Below are 17,556 nucleotides of genomic sequence, written 5' to 3'. Positions count from 1 at the left end.
CGAGTTCCTTCATTTTGGTTTGTCAATCCAGGGTAGTAAATGGTAGGGCTATGGAGAATGTTGTAAAGGGATGCAGGTACATAGTTACCTGAAATTAGCATCTCAAGTAGGTGAAGGAGGCATTTGGCCCAGGGCATTGAGTACAGGAGTTCAGATGTTATGCTGACAGCCGTATAAGACATTGGTGAGGCCACATTCGCATGGTGGTGTGAAAACCTGGTTGCCCAACTGGAGGAAGAATGTCATCAAACTGGACAGGGTGCAAAAAAAGATTCATGAGCACGTTATGGGGACTGAGGGGCTTGAGTAAGAAGGAGAGGCTGGATAATCTGGGACTTCTTTTCCCTGGTGCACAGAGAGCTGAGAGGTGACCTTGCAAAATCATGAGGGGCATAGATAAGGTCAGTCTTTTTCTCAGAGTGGAAAAGACCTAAACTAGGCAGCATAAGTTTAAAAAGGCAGATAGGTAGTTATTTGGACAGGAAAGGATTGTTGGTATCTGGGCCAAACACAGCAAAATGGGACTAGCACAGATTGACAACCTGGTTGGCATGGAATAATTGGGGCGAAGTGTTTTGTTTCTGTGCAGTATAGCTCAATAACTCAAATTCAGTTAGTTTGTGCTTAGTAAACCAACTTGCAAAATCCAAGGCAGAATGACCTCAGCAAACCTCAACAAAAGTTTCCCACTAAGACTCAGCAAGTAACACATTTCTAGTACAGCGCCAGCGATCGGGACTGGACATGGGTTCAAATCCCGCTCTGTCTGTAAGGCGTTTGTATGTTCTCTCCATGTCTGCCTGGGTTTTCTCCAGGGGCTCCAGTTTCTTCCCACCCTTCAAAAATGTACTGGGGTCTAGGTTAATGGGGTGTAAATTGAGTGGTCATGATACAGTGCTGTATGTCTAAATTTAAAACTAAAAAGGTGTAAAGATTGTAACATGAATGCTTTTGGTAGAAATGGTGCAGTGTAAATCTAAACAACAAAGAAGTATTTATTCTAAAAATCCATGAGATTTTCAGCATGAAATGGTGAGAATGACATGTCACAGATAATTTTAGTTTTTCAGTAATGGAGTGGTCACAATTTAAAGCTCATTTGCAAATGATTCAACAAGACCCAAGTCTTTCAGGGTTTCTTCAATTAAAATAATCCATAACAAATTAAAGATAGGGTTGGATTACAGATTATGTTGTTTCTTCAAGGTTACAGAAATGGCACCTATGTATGATAAGGGCAACGCTGACTGTAGTTTCGGAATTTACAAATTTAATTGCCTGAACTTATTACAAATTTGCCTGGTGATGACTGAGAATTGACAGCTTTATCATCAATGCAACTGCAAATTCCAGGCTCATTACTTCAGCATTAGCCTCAAAAGTCCTGCTGGCTGTGAGATTGATGAACAGTATTCTGTAACCTTGGGTCTCTTATTGATGAAATTGAGTAAATTAAATATTCCAGAATATTCAGACAGTTAAACCACTGATATCCAGAATTCAAGCAACCTGAAGTGTCAAGCAACCAGCAAAAAAAAATGAGGAAAATAAATTTTAAAAATTAAAATAAATAATGATAAAATAATAGATTAAAATAAGTAAGTTTAAAACACAAGCATTTGGTGAAGGTGTGAGAAAATATTTAGCCAGCGGGGTGTCTTGGTCGTACTTTGATCGTAGTGTTTGAATAAAGTTGTGTGAAACAGTAATGGTGCCACCCAGGATGAAGAGCTGGTTGATGTCACTCACTCTTGGTTAACTCTCTTAAAGTGTCTCCTTATCACTGCTTAGTAAGAGTTGCCCTGATCAGAAGCTTTATCTGTAATGTTATTGTTCTTTTGTAAAATGTTTTCAAAGAATATGACTGAGAATAAAGTAAAATGGTTAAAGTTTTATATATTAATGCAAGTGAAGTTTGTTCATTGTAAGTATAGTATTTTAGTCTTTTAAACTGTTTATTCTTAATGCAGGTGTTAGTTAGAGGCCATTTACGTGTAAATATCAAACTATGGGAAAAATACACTTATCCAGCATCTACCAATCCCTATTCGGTGCTGGATACCAGGAGTTTCCAGGGGTTTTACTATACACATTTCTTTTATATTAATTTTTTTCTCTTTCTATCTTTTTTATTGTGTTTTATAGAACAAGTATGCATTATATAGAGAACAAAAGGTAACCAAATATGAAGAATATAAATATTTTTCAAAAAATAAGATAACAATATACGCTTTCCCCATACAATGTTGTCGGGATGACAAAAAAGTTTAAAAAAAAACCAACGAAAAGAATTCTAACCCACCCCACCCTTACCAAAAAAAACCTGGGATGTTTAGACATAAAATTAAAGGTAGTACAATTCTGCTGAATTTATAAAACATTTCTAACTGAAGGATAAATAAATACATTCAATGATCAAGACAAGGAGATTTAATTAGCACGAAGATAGTCCTTAAAAGACTTCAAATTTTATGAAAATTAGTGTTAGCACACAACGTGGAACACCTTATCTTTTCTAAATTAAGACAAGACATGACATAACCACTGAGTACTAGTGGGTAGAACAGGATCTTTCCATCTATGTAGATAGCTGTTCATGCCATATGAGTTGTAAATAGTATGATTTGACAATCAGATGAAGAAAATAGCTCATTAATATCATCTAACATTCCAAACAAGCCATTAAAGGATGAGGTTCAAGATTACAGTTTTATATAAGTATGTGATTATTATGTGCTATATGACAAATGTATGATGCGTGTTTGAAAAGAGGGTTGGTGCGAGAACACAGCCTTGCTTCACGCCATTGTTAATGGAGAAGGGTTCAGAGAGCTCATTGCTGTATCTGACCCGACATTGTTGGTTTTCGTGCAGTTGGATAATCATGTTGAGGAACTTTGGGGGACATCCGATGCGCTCTAGTATTTGCCAAAGCCCTTTCCTGCTCACGGTGTCGAAGGCTTTGGTGAGGTCAACAAAGGTGATGTAGAGTCCTTTGTTTAGCATGATGCTGAACCAAACCATGAAAGACCCCAACAATGAAGACGCTGTTTACATCCGGTACCGCACGGATGGCAGTCTCTTCAATCTGAGGCGCCTGCAAGCTCACACCAAGACACAAGAGAAACTTGTCCGTTAACTACTCTTTGCAGATGATGCCGCTTTAGTTGCCCATTCAGAGCCAGCTCTTCAGCGCTTGACGTCCTGCTTTGCGGAAACTGCCAAAATGTTTGGCCTGGAAGTCAGCCTGAAGAAAACTGAGGTCCTCCATCAGCCGGCTCCCCACCATGACTACCAGCCCCCCCACATCTCCATCGGGCACACAAAACTCAAAACGGTCAACCAGTTTACCTATCTCGGCTGCACCATTTCATCAGATGCAAGGATCGACAATGAGATAGACAACAGACTCGCCAAGGCAAATAGCGCCTTTGGAAGACTACACAAAAGAGTCTGGAAAAACAACCAACTGAAAAACCTCACAAAGATAAGCGTATACAGAGCCGTTGTCATACCCACACTCCTGTTCGGCTCCGAATCATGGGTCCTCTACCGGCACCACCTATGGCTCCTAGAACGCTTCCACCAGCGTTGTCTCCGCTCCATCCTCAACATCCATTGGAGCGCTTACACCCCTAACGTCGAAGTACTCGAGATGGCAGAGGTCGACAGCATCGAGTCCACGCTGCTGAAGATCCAGCTGCGCTGGATGGGTCACGTCTCCAGAATGGAGGACCATCGCCTTCCCAAGATCGTGTTATATGGCGAGCTCTCCACTGGCCACCGTGACAGAGGTGCACCAAAGAAAAGGTACAAGGACTGCCTAAAGAAATCTCTTGGTGCCTGCCACATTGACCACCGCCAGTGGGCTGATAACGCCTCAAACCGTGCATCTTGGCGCCTCACAGTTTGGCGGGCAGCAACCTCCTTTGAAGAAGACCGCAGAGCCCACCTCACTGACAAAAGGCAAAGGAGGAAAAACCCAACACCCAACCCCAACCAACCAATTTTCCCTTGCAACCGCTGCAATCGTGTCTGCCTGTCCCGCATCGGACTTGTCAGCCACAAACGAGCCTGCAGCTGACGTGGACTTTTTACCCCCTCCATAAATCTTCGTCCGCGAAGCCAAGCCAAAGAAAGAAATGATGCGTGTATGTGTGTCAATTGTGATCCGAAGAAACAGAGCTTTGCCTGGCTGTATATGTGCGCGCAGATGATAATAAACAAACTTGGAAAACATTGAATTCGAGGTAGACTACGGGAAAGAAAATAGTTCCAGGAAGCAATGGAGGTTTCATCATGCATGGAAATCAGAAGAAGAATCTGATAATCATTGGAATCTGAGAGAACATGGAAAATTTTCCACTCGGTTGCTAAATATCAAATTAGCATCATACCTAGTGCAGCCAGAAATTCATGACATCCAGGCAGTCGCCAGAGCTGCACACTTATGGACAGTTGAATTGGGGCTGAAGAAAAGTCTTGTTCTTTCTCCCCAGTCTGAAGCTGAACAAGGACTTGATGGAGCTGTGCAAAAGAAAAAGGAACATTATTCTAAAGGAAAATACAAATGACAAATAAGACCTATGTGGGTGATGCACTAAACGGTATTATTTAGTGGATGAATCAGCAAAGTATTTAACATACTATTTCCAAAATAAGAAAACTGAATGCACAGACATGCAGTAATTTCATAAACATGGCTGGTCCCCAATATAATACAGAAACCTGATATGATTAAGATGAACATAAGAAATCGGAGCAGGAATTGGCCATTTCATCCATTAAAACTGCTCTGCCATGATGCAAGATCATGGCTGATGTGGCCAAGGACTCATAACAACCTTCCCACCTGTTCCCCGTAACTCTTAATTCCTCTACTCTTCAAAAACTCACTATCTGTATCTTAAATACATTTAACGAGGCAGCGTCCATTGCTTCCTTTGTACAAATTCACTATTTTCTGGGAGAAGTAGCTCCCCCTCATCTCTGTTTTAGATTTACCCACCCAACTATTGAGCCTATGTCTCCTAGGTCTATTATCATCTACCTGTTGAAATAACCTGACTGTTTCTCTCATATCAATGCCTTTCATAAATCTATATATTTCCGAGATCCTCCCCTTGATTTCAGTGGGTATAGTTTCATGCTATCTAATTTACCCTCATAAGCAAACCGTCATTTCCAAAATAAACCTGAAATTACTATGGACATTTAAACTACTGCTCAATGGATCATGGATGTTTTCGCTGTTAATTTTTACAGAACTAATTGTTTGTTACTTTTCTGACCACATCACACAGAGTAAAGTTAATGCTAACTTCTATCTAATGGCAACGTTTAAATGTTTCCAAGATCAGAGAGAAAGCTGTACTCTTCACAATGCTGTATGTACTTGCCCTTCATTTATCATGCAGAATCACACGGTCCAATTCGTAGATGAAGGGTTCTTCAAAAGACAAAGACTTTGCCACTTTAATGATCTGGAAAGGTTGCTAGACACAAACTCTTAAGTTGTGCAGCTGATTAATTCTTTGTCAATCAGAACTAAAGGATAAGGAACATAGAGTAATTTCAAAATTCTCAAGGAGCTTCCCAAAGGTTAGACCAGAGATGTTCAAACTGTGATCTGCAGCTATTCTTGCCTTCAATGTGGTTACAGAGTTCTGTGTTGTGTATTGGTCTATGTGTTGTGTGATTTTATGTTAAAAAGTGACAGTTTGCCTTTACATAGGAACATAGGAAGTAGGAGCAGGAGTAGGCCAAAAATGGCCCATCGAGCCTGCTCCGCCATTCAATATGATCATGGCTGATCTAATTTATGACCTAACTCCACCTACCTGCCTTCTCCCCATATCCCCTAATTCCTCTATCATGTAAAAATTTATCTCACCAAATTTTAAATATGTTTAATGAGGCAGCCTCAACCACTTCCCTGGATAGAGAATTCCAAACATTAACTACTCTCTGGGAAAAACTATTTTTTCTCATCTCTGTCCTAAATCTGTTCCCCCGAATCTTGAGACTGTGTCCTCTCGTTTTAGTTTCCCCGGCCAGCTCAAAAAACCTTTCTACATCTATCCTATCCATACCCTTCATAATCCTATATGTTTCTATAAGATCTCCTCTCATTCTTCTGAACTCGAGCGAATACAATCCTAGATGATTAAATCTTTCATCATAAATCAACCCCTTCATCCCAGGGATCAACCTAGTAAACCTCCTCTGGACCATCTCCAAAGCCAGTATATCCTTCCTCAAATATGGAGACCAAAACTGGACACAGTACTCCAGGTGCAGTCTCACCAGTACATTATACAGTTGCAACATTACCTCCCTACTCCTGAATTCAATTCCTCTAGTGATGAAGGCCAACATTCCATTTGCCTTCTTAATAACCTGCAACCTAACTTTTTGCGATTCATGCACAAGCACTCCCAAGTCCCTCTGCACAACAGCATGCTGTAGTTTTTCACCCTTTAAAGAATATTCAGCTCTTTTATTTTTCTTGCCAAAGTGGATAACCTCACACTTACTAACATTGTACTCCATCTGCCAGACCTTTGCCCACTCATCCAGCTTAACTATATCCCTCTGCAGACTCTCCACATCCTCATTACAATTTGCTCTTCCACTCAATTTGGTGTCATCCGCAAACTTGGCTACACCACATTTTGTCCCCTCCTCCAAGTCATCAATGTAAATGATGAACAGTTGTGGGCCTAACACTGACCCCTGCGGCACCCACTTACCACTCTCTGCCAACCTGAAAAACTCCCATTTATCCCGACTCTCTGCCTCCTGTCAGACAAACAATTTTCAATCCAGGCCAATATACTTCCCCGGACTCCACTTTCCTGTAACTTACTGATAAGTCTCTTGTGCGGCACCTTATCAAACGCTTTCTGGAAATCCAAATATACAACATCAACCTGTTCCACTCTATCCACCGCACCCATTATATCCTCAAAGAATCCTATCAAGTTTGTCAAACAAGATCTTCCCTTTCTAAAACCATGCTGCGTCTGCCTGATTGAACCCTTACGTTCCAAAAGTTTCACTATTTCATCTTTAATGACGGCTTCAAGCATTTTTCCAACTACAGACGTCAAGCTAATTGGCTGATAATTTCCAATCTTCTGCCTACATCCCTTCTTAAAAAGTGGCGTGACATATGCTGTCTTCCAGTCTGCCGGGCCCTGCCCAGAATCCAAGGAATTTTGGTAGATGACCACCAATGCATCAACTATAACTTCTGCCATTTCCTTCAGAACCCTTGGATGCATATCATCAGGACCAGGTGATTTGTCTGGCTTTAGTCCCATTAGTTTCTCCATCACTACTTCCTTTGCAACAACTATTTTATCAAGGCCCTCCCCAACATTCGCATCCTTAACTCCGCACTTGGGCATGCTGGACGTGTCTTCCACCGTAAAGACTGACACAAAATATTTATTTAATGCCTCGGCTATTTCCTCATTTTTTGCTACCAGTTTTCCTTTCTCATCCTCCAAGGGTCCTAATGTTAACTCTGGCCACCCTCTTCCATTTTATATATTTATAAATTTTTTTGCTTTCTGATTTTATATTTTGTGCCAATTTACTTTCATAATCCTTTTTCCCATTTCTTATTACCCACTTTGTAACCCCTTGTTGTCTCTTAAAGTTTTCCCAATCTTCCAGTTTCCCACTGTTCTTTGCAGCTTTGTACACCTGCGCCTTCAATTTTATATTCTCCTTTATTTCCTTTGTTAACCACGGTTGATTTTTCCCTCCCTTGCTGCCCTTTTTCCTGACCGGAATATATTTTTGTTGAGCATTATAAAATATTTCTTTGAAAATCTTCTACTGTTCCTCAACTGTTTCATCAATTAGCTTGTGCTCCCAGTCCACTCTGCCCAATTCCTCCCTCATCCTATGGTAGTCACCCCTGTTTAAGCATAATATATTAGTTTTAGATCTAACTATTTCCTCTTCCATCTGAATGAGAAATTCAATCATACTATGATCGCTATTTCCCAGATGGCCTCTGACTATTACATCATTTACTCTACCTATCTCATTGCACAACACTGGATCCAGGAGAGCATTTTCTCTTGTGGGTTGTGCTGCTCAAGAAAGCTATCGCGGATGCATTCTATGAAGTCCTCTTCCAGACTTCCACGACCAACTTGATTTTCCCAATCTATGTGGAAGTTAAAGTCCCCCATCACGACTGCCATATCATTATTACATGCCTCACTTATCTCTCTATTTATTTCCTGTGCCACTAAACTATTGTTATTTGGTGGGCGATAGATAACACCCACCAATAATTTTTTCCCTTTGTTATTTTTTATCTCTACCCAAATGGACTCAACATTATGCTCTTTAGATCTTATATCATTCCTCACTACTGCCTGGAGCTCATCTTTGATTAAGAATGCAACTCCACCTCCCTTACCATCCTGTCTATCTCTTTGCGCCACCTGATACCCTTGAAAGTTTAATTCTCATTTAGGGTCACCTTGTAGCCATATTTTCGTGATGGCTACCAAATCATAGGCATGGGTACCGATTTGCGCCTCAAGTTCACTAACCTTATTTCTAATACTGCGGGCATTCAGATAAAGTGCCCTTATGCTCTTTGTCCTTTTAATATCTAGTAACTTCTGTAACCTTTTCTTTTGATTTTTCTGCCCACTATTTTTCTTTGTAATTTTCTTAACACTATCATTGACCCGAAAACTCACTGCACCATCTGATTTTTGACTTTCTCCTCCCAACATTACTTTTCCTATTTTACTTTTCCTGGCCATTACTTTATCTTCCCTACCCTTTTTCCTATCACTCTGGTTCCCAAACCCCTGCCAAAGTAGTTTAAACCTTGCCCCACTGCTGTACCAAACATACTTTCCAAAATGTTGACACCTTTTGGATTTAGGTGCAATCCGTCCCTCTTGTAAAGATCATGCCTTCCCCAAAAGAGATCCCAATGATCCAAGAAGCCAAATCCTTGCCTTGTACACCAGCACCTCAGCCACTCGTTCATTTTCCTTATCCTAACATTCTTTTCATCACTTGCATTTGGAACAGGTAGTAATCCCGAGATCACCACCCTAGCGTTCCTGTCTTTCAGCTTTCGTCCCAGCTCACTGTAATCCCTTTTCATTACCTCCTCCCTTTTCTTGTCAATGTCATTTGTACCCACATGTACCAAGACATCAGGCTGCTCTCCCTCTCCTCTCAGAATATTTTGGACCTGATTTGTGATATCTCGTATCCTTGCACCAGGGAGGCAGCACACCAAGCGGGTATACTTATCTGGCTCACAGAACCTCCTGTCTGTACCCCTGACAATGGAGTCCCCAATAAATACTGCATTTCTCCTTTTCCTTTTCTTTTGCACCACTCTGCCAGGCTCATTGCCATTGACCTGGTGCCCGTGAGAGCCAAGGTGAAGGTGGACTGCTGAGAGAGTGGGAGACGGACTGAGCTTGTGCAGAAAATGATCTAAAAATTTCTGGACTTGAACAGTAAATCACCACTGGGGGTGCTGTGGAGTGGAAGAAGGCCCAGAGCATGAGTCATGGTCTAGAGGACCGTTTAGAATGTTGGGATTTCAAAAAGGATGAACAATCCGAAGGCAGCCAGAAGGATCCGGACCAAGCCAGTGGTTCCTCTCTCTGCAAGCAACACAAGACAACTTCGAATTTTGTCCTCTCTCTCTCTCTCTCTCTCAAAGATCTTTTGGCTTCAGTTTACCAAACAAACTGAATTTTGTTTATGATCTTTGCTTCGGTTGAGATCGAAGTTTTGTGAGTCATGTGTGTTTTGTGTTTGTTTTGTTTGTGACTAAGTTTTTCTGTAGGCTGGTTAGAAATATAACTTAGACTTTAATTACATGTGTTATATTTAGGCTGGGGAATTTATTAGTTTTACACTGTTATAGAGATTTGCATAATAACCAGTGAGGATTGTTATAAAAGGGGGTTTTTTGAATTAAAATTTGAAGGTGAATTTTTGTTAATAAAGTAATTGTTCATCTTTACCCCTATGTGATGTGCCTTCTTTGTGGTTGTTGGTTTGATCTTGTAACAACGTAAATGTAATGCAAAGTAGGAGTCGACTGGAAAGAAGTCGGATAAATGATTGGAGGTGGATTGGCGTAGACAATTAATTGATGGAGTGTAAAAAAAGATAAAGGGCAGTATTTGGGTGAATTTGAGAACACAGCCAGCAAGGGACAGGGGGCAACAATTGTGATGCAAGAAAGACACCTGCATGGAGGAATATGGTGGTTCTGACTGAGTAGAGTGCTGAAACACATTTGAACCTTCCTTATGTCTGTCTTCAGTGAATTTTGCACTGCACTTAAGCTGGAGACATTCGAAAAACCTGCTTGTCACGCCCAACAACTTCTATGTGCCAAACCATGGTTTGAAAATAAAATCACTGAGAAAAACTACTCCATAATATCTGAAGGTAGATTTACACATTTTTATCAAGTTTGTTAATAAAAAGGAGTTCATTTTTGTACCTAGGGTTGGTAAGGAGGGGGGGGGGGGGGGGGCGTGGAATCAATCAGGGATTTTACTTCTAATTTTTATCCAGTGATTCTTGCTGGAGGATAGAAGCCAACAACCAAGGGATGCATGGGGCATAATATAAACATTAAAGAATTGTTATCATAGACATTGCAGCAGAGGAGAATTTTATAAAATACAGTTCTCTCAGTCAGCCGATAGCCACACAGACACAAATGCTGGCATCTGCTCAGAGTAAATATATAAAACTTTAACAATCATGTGAGAAAAAGAATAAAAGAAACTTAATTAAAGATGAGAACAAAGAAATGTAAATACAACGTGGGGTATTGTTGAAGTTGGTGAATAAGAGTGGAAAAACAATAAAAGCAAACAAAAAAAGAGTAGAGAGAAGGGAAAATAGAACATAAAAGAAATGGGAGAAATAAAGACACTCATAAAAGCTTGACTGATAATGAGAGCTATATATGTGGTTACGAGAGAGAAAAAAGTGGGTGAAAAAAATCTTTACTCATTTAGTATGTGGGTGATAATAGGATTTGAAGTGATATCAAAATTCAATCTGTCTTGTCTGGAATTAGCTACTATGCAAGGTCACATTTCAGAATTAATGCTGAGAACAGTTTGGTTAATTAAGAGGTACTAAAAGTAATAGCTGTTAGGAATAGTCAAGCAGTAGGAAATAGTCTGCAAAAATTAAATACAAGGAATATAAAAATAGCCTTTTGAAAGACATTCGAAGTCTAGTGCAATGCTCCTAGCGTCTCTGTGTGGTTGCCTCACTAGTTACACAGCACTCTAGTTGGACCTGACTCAATTTCCAAAATGCCAATTAGGGAGGTGTAATAAATGCTGGCCCAACCACCAATACCCGTATCCCGTAAATGAAGAACGACGGAGTGAACAGCCAGCTGGCAGATTCATTAGCTGACATATGATAAGTGCTGCACAGAACATAGAGAAACAAACAAAAGGTCACAGCACGGGAAGCACTTGGTTAACATATGCATGCATTATGGTTGCTTCACTTTACGGATATACAGCACATCATGTGTTGATTGAAAAACCAACATATTCTTTATTCACAGATTCTTTGAAGGCATATCCACATATTAAATTGTAGAAGCAAATTGTGGGAAACTAGAATCCAAGATTCATTTATTCATTTGTTGCAACATGCTTGTTAGTTCATGATTTGCTGCCCTATTTCCATTAATTTCACTGACTGACTTGCAGAATGCAGGCATGATGACATAAATGTCGGGAGTTAAAAATTTTTAAAAATTGCATTTAATACTAAACTCATGGAATGTGCAAAAAGACAAAATGGGTTAATGTTTCTGATTCTGATTTGGATCAGATGATGATGTTACATATAAAATATTAAGTTGTGTCCTGAATTTCCCAATGTCAAAATGTATTTCACTGAAAAGAAATTATAGAACATGATGCTGGAAGCTAGGGACTTAAAGTCAGATTCGTTGAGATATGACGACCTTAAGATAAAGATCTGAAAAGTGGTAACTGACTACCACAAGACGAGCCCGTCAGGAAAAGGCAGAGCAAAGTAAGTACCAGAAATTGGGCACTGATTTTCCAAAGAGGAACAATCTGAAGGGGGCTCTTCTAGAACCATCAAGAACTAGTTGGAGTCATTGGGTCACAGAACTACTCTTAGCCATTTCTGTTAATGGGCATAGAACCTGGGTCAGAAATATTTTAATTTGATACAATGAAACGAACTACAAATAGATGAAGGAGAGAGTGAAATAAACAAAAAAATTGTTGCTAAGTGGATGTTTCTACGATGCCCTTGAGAAGATAAACAATGGAATTTCAATGGGAGCAATGCAAAAATAAAGACAATCAGTGAAAATTCTCTATGGATCAGAGTTAATATTTTTAATTGCAAATTCCAATTCTTTAACTACATTAATCCAGTTTGATGCACTTACCATTCCAACCATATTTTTTACAGCCTTCAACATGGAAATCAGGAGAAAGAAAAACAAGCTTTAGATTCATGCATAGGTGATATTCAAGTGCAGCAAATTGAAACAGCAAGTGGTCAAACAGTAAAGCTTAAATAAATATACAAACAGAGAAACACCAAGCAGGATGAGTTTGGCACAACCCTGTTAACTTGCATTAAACATGTATGTTTAATTAGTTTAATTGAGAGTAATTGAAGAAATATTATGCAAAGCAGATGGTTCAGATTTTTAGGAAGCTTTTTATTATTTTTTGGGAAGTGATTTTCAAATGTTCTTTTCCCTTTAGCTATGAAACCAGTTTGCAGACCAGTTCCATTATCTTCAAACAGTTTGCTTCACGATGTATGAAGGTGACATGAGACAACTAAGGGGATGAACTCCCTTCCCTCTCCCTGGGAGCACTACTGGCATGTATTTCAGGGCTCAGGGACATTACCACTTGGCATGCTCGGTTCGCAGGAGAAAGTTATAAAAATCTAAACCTGTACTGAAGAAAGGATGCAGGAGGTTTCAATCATCACCAATTACATCCAGTTCCAGGTTTGCACCAGATAGCTCATTAAAAGAGCATCTGGAAATTATGCTGTTAGTTGTTGGCTTATTACATTTGCTTTAAAATCTTTTTGTCCACTAATTCAATGAGGATATTAATCCATTCAACTATTGTAAGGGTATTTGATATAAATACTTTGAGGAATATTACTGTAAGAGCATAACATCTAAATTTAGAATTCACATTCATATATTTGCCATATTTAATTCTGCATTACTTTGGAGAGTATGTTTAACTCTTGTTTTGCCTATATTATTCAGTGGCATGTGAGTCATGTGGAGTATCTTAATATCTCCATTGTGTGATGACATTGTTTAATGGGTTTATTGTATTGTATATGTTGAACGTTTAGTGGGTAGGGAGGGGGGAAAAGGGGAGAAAATGGCACTGTGTATATTCAAGAGGGAAATATTTGTGTGTATTTTGGTTAATATGGTTCATTAAAAAGTATCTTAATATCATCTGTGTTCAAAAGCTTGGTGAGATTGTTGTGGGGATAAAATTTGATTCGCAAATTAATACATTTTTTTCATCTGGAAACAAGAGAATGATTGTAATCTAGGCTCATATTCCAATGCCCAAAATAGCCCACAAAATCCCAGGAGTTGTATTATTTATATTTTCTTAGCAATAATATTAAGAGTTCTCAACTCACTGAAGCAATTCTGAACTGGTTTATCTAAAGGCATTCAAATATTTATTTCTAAGTAAAAGTGTTGGAAATATGCAATGTGGTGCAGTGGAAAGGAGAAAGGTCAGTTCAGATACGTGCAAGAATGTCCCATCTAGGGTCATGCTTGAAAATATAGTCACTAAGAAGAAAGACATTACATAATTTTTGTTTTAATTTAGAGAAACAGCATGGTTACAGGCCCTTCTGGCCCACGAGCCTGTGCCGCCTGAATACACCAATTAACCTACAAACCCCGTACGCTTTTGGAGGGTGGGAGGACACTGAAGCACAGGTAGGAAACCCAAGCAGACATGGGGAGAATGTACAAACTCCTTATAGACAGTGCTGGATTTGAACATGGGTTGTTGGTGCTGTCATTGCAAGGCACAAACTGATAATAAAACTAGATGAAAATATAGCAACCAATTTGGGCACGAACTCAAGCTTTGAGAAGAGGAATGGGGGGATTTGCAAAAGAGGTCAGGCATTATTCATTCTACATTATATGTCACATATAAATTACAAACCCAATTTCAGCTGACTCTGGATTATCCTGGTTTTGAGTGCCATAAGCGTTCCATACATCACCAATGGTGCAGCAAACAATGAAATACATTTGTTCCCATTCAAAACATTTTCTAACCTTTGAGATTTAAAAAATTAGAATTAATTGAACTACATGGTTAAAGTTTTAGGGATCTACAACTGATAATGTTCACAATTTTCCAATTTTTGTGAGAAAACAAATTTGATGAATGCAGGAACTTTATTTTACACTCTTAGAGCTTTGTTATTCAAGGAAAACATTTTTAAGGAGCTTTAGGCTACATCAGATTCTTCAATAGGCGTTCCACTTCAATGATGTTCTATATCCAACATTCTCTTGTACTCAAGGCTGCACCCTTTAATAACCTCCCCAAAGCTCATACAGGGATTGGCGACATGATGTTATTAGCAATGAGTTACCACGTCTGAGCCTGATACTGTTCTCATCTGAAGTGCATTTTTGTTTCCCAGTCTCAATGAATGGATCAAGAATAGGGTACTTGTCTGTTTTTCACCACTCTTTATACCCTGATCACTCATTATCACAAGTTCACCAATGCAAGTGTTTTAGACAGTAAATCGAAATTTGAGGAATATGTACCATTGACAGCCAGATAGAGCCAAGCTCTGTAATAAAGTCAACGCTCATCTCTTGGGACTGTTTGGCAGTCAAGGTGTTTATTCAGCTTTTTGCTTCATCAGGATCAGATCAAGAACACAAGATGTTGAAGAATGCACCTCACTTTCAAAAACCCTGTCAGTGGGCACAGCTTGTTGAGGAGGGAATACTTCACAGTCCTGAAAAAGGGCCAATGTCACTAAATCAACTCTTGAAAAAGCAGCAGTGTTTATCTGTTTTCAAAGAGAATTATCCTAAAAATGAGAGGAAATGTCTGCTCTCTAAATGAACCAAACCAAAGCTCACTTTGGCTGCTGCAGGTCATTCCCACTGGAGGAGATGAACTGTTTTGCATCCTGACGATGAGGCTCACCAAATGATATTACTAGATAATAATCACACTTTGAAGGGAAAGGAACAGTGGTCTCTCAGTCACTGTTTTAGTTAAATTGGTTATGGTTATGTTTTCCGCACTTTAGAAATTAAAGGGAATAATTAGAATTAAAGAATTTATTTGTGTTAAAATTCAATGTTTTAAAACCAAGAGTCCATTTTCTATTTTTTAAAAATCTTTGGCTGCGAAATTTGGTACAAGTTTTAAGGAAATTAAGCATGTAATTCTCACAGCAAAAGGCCGAAATCTTTAGATCAGTCTGAGTATCCGCATCATTAAACACGACCTGCTCATTAGAGTGATGGATTCAACAGTTTCCCTGCTTAGCCATTTAGCAATAGACTATCTGCTCAACTCACAATGTTACACTGTTCAGAGGTCAATTTCTGCCATCAACTAGAAATGAGTTTTGCCCGCATGTTCATCATTTGAACAAAATCTTCATGTTAATCTGCAGCACGTTAAATGCTCCTTTAGTCGTGAAGAACCCATGAGCTTTTAACTGCTCACAGTTGGCGACGGTCTCAGTTTGGAGGTTTCCATCTCTGTTTCAGTCAGTCTTGAAGTCATTACGTCCTTTCTACTGATACAAGTTCAGTGAGGGGGAGCTGAGACTCACCCCATTCCTTTGGTGAGAATCAAATGCCAGCACTTGGATTTGTACATTGGATGTCTGGGGAGGGGCAATCTGTGGTCAAATGCCAGTGCTATTTGCCTGCCTTTGAACCTCCCCATCATGCTCGCCACTTTAGTTTCGTTTTACACACTTCACAATTTCCCAACCGAGGAAAAGATTCAGAAAAATATTCTGAGAAAAACAAATAAATCGAAAAGTCATTATATCTGTTATTCCAATCCTTATCAAAAAAAGCTTTCAGAAATTGTGTTTAATTAGGATGCAATAACTTAAATCAATACCACACGTTGAAATTCAAAGTACATTCTGTGCCCTGGAGAACTGAAATTACTTGACATGGAAGATAGTATTGCAACCCACTCTCAGAGGCGAAGAATGAACTCAGGAAAGTTAAAGTTGATTCTTACCCGATTAATAAGCTGTTCTCCTGTCTCTGAAGCAGAGATAAGTTTGCAGAGAGCCTGGAGTGCAGCATGGGGCAACCCTTTAACACAAAACAAAACAGTGTAAGCAAAAACACAGTACATAGGGTGCAGCTCACAAGTCCCATTGTATATAAACACAAGTGATGTGTGTGGAATAATCATAAACAGGACACATAAACTGACACACATACAACCTTCGAATAATATTCAGTCCTTCCAAATGCAAGTGTTTTACCATATTTTATGTCATAGTTAATGCATTCATTTATTTGCAGTGTACAGAAAAGAACAGTATCAAGAAATGAAAATAACATAGGTATAATGTCTTCAGGCTATTAATTGACTTTCCCTCAAACAAACCAGGGTTTTGATCTTGAGTTTGAGTATCAATTAACCTTCAAATGAACTCACTCTTTGTTAAATTGATATTAATTAGACATCATAGCCTTGAAGGTGCAGATGTCTGCACTTTAGCAGCAGACTATGCATTGGATTTTTCCTGGTAAAATAATTCTATTCTTGAAAACATTAGTCATGGTTAAAACACAAGTAGTGCAAGAGGAGGTTGGCTAATAGCCATCGCAGATGCTGGAGGACAAGGACAGTCTATAAGCACAGTGAAATAAACAGGTACTCTCTACATAATTGGGAGATGTACTGTATAGGGGGCACAGTTAGCATAGCGGTTAGCGCAACGCTGTTACAGCGCTAGTGATCAGGACTGGGATTCGAATCCCGCGCTGTCAGTAAGGAGTTTGTACATTCTCCCCGTGTCTGTGTGGGTATTTCTTGGGGGCTCCGGTTTTCTCCCACCTTTCAAAACATACTGTGGGTTGTAGGTCAATTGGGTGTAATTGGACAAGCCAAAAGGGCCTGTTTCCGCAATATATGTCTGGAAAAAAAAGGTTTACAGGGCCTGAATAACCTTGATTGAGATGAGTCTGGATGGGACAAGGAATTGGGAGTTATTAAAATGGTGGAGAGTATCTGAGATGTCCCAGATGTAGGTGGAAAGGGACTGAAGTAGGAGGGTAGGGGAGCAAGAAAGAATTGAGCTTGAAAGAGATGAATGCAGTGAAGCAGGAATAGGCAGATACAGTGGGCCTACCATGGTAGTTTAGTTGTGGAACTTGGGTGGAGAGGAACAGGTAAGACTGAAAAATGAAGGGGAGAACTCCTGAAATGATCA

The 17,556-nt window shown here is 39.4% G+C and overlaps 1 protein-coding gene and 1 long non-coding RNA gene across 10 annotated transcripts in view; one reads left to right on the top strand and one right to left on the bottom strand.

Moving 5' to 3' along the window:
* LOC138761166 (uncharacterized) overlaps positions 1–13,503 on the top strand; it is a 35,100-nt gene extending 21,597 nt beyond the window's left edge. For 2 of the 3 annotated variants that reach the window (XR_011356161.1, XR_011356159.1), the window contains exon 4: positions 12,807–13,503. This is a non-coding gene — a long non-coding RNA (uncharacterized lncRNA). Of the gene's footprint in view, positions 1–12,504 lie in introns of all 3 variants that reach the window. The other variant, XR_011356160.1, reaches the window with a different exon arrangement.
* Positions 1–17,556, bottom strand: part of ttc28 (tetratricopeptide repeat domain 28) — a 1,007,267-nt gene that overhangs the window by 150,300 nt on the left and 839,411 nt on the right. For 6 of the 7 annotated variants that reach the window (XR_011356152.1, XR_011356153.1, XR_011356154.1 and 3 more), the window contains exons 19-21: positions 16,350–16,426; positions 12,482–12,505; positions 4,398–4,527 (exon numbers count right to left, since the gene is read on the bottom strand). Coding sequence is in view for 1 of the 7 variants with exons in the window: in XM_069932874.1 (XP_069788975.1) it covers positions 4,398–4,527; positions 12,482–12,505; positions 16,350–16,426 (231 nt within the window). In the remaining 6 variants the exon portion in view is untranslated. The remainder of the gene's footprint in view (positions 1–4,397; positions 4,528–12,481; positions 12,506–16,349; positions 16,427–17,556) is intronic. The other variant, XR_011356157.1, reaches the window with a different exon arrangement.

Source organism: Narcine bancroftii, chromosome 4 (assembly GCF_036971445.1).
Source record: "Narcine bancroftii isolate sNarBan1 chromosome 4, sNarBan1.hap1, whole genome shotgun sequence".
NCBI classification, from domain to species: domain Eukaryota; kingdom Metazoa; phylum Chordata; class Chondrichthyes; order Torpediniformes; family Narcinidae; genus Narcine; species Narcine bancroftii.
This window is presented reverse-complemented; position numbering and strand designations above follow the sequence as displayed.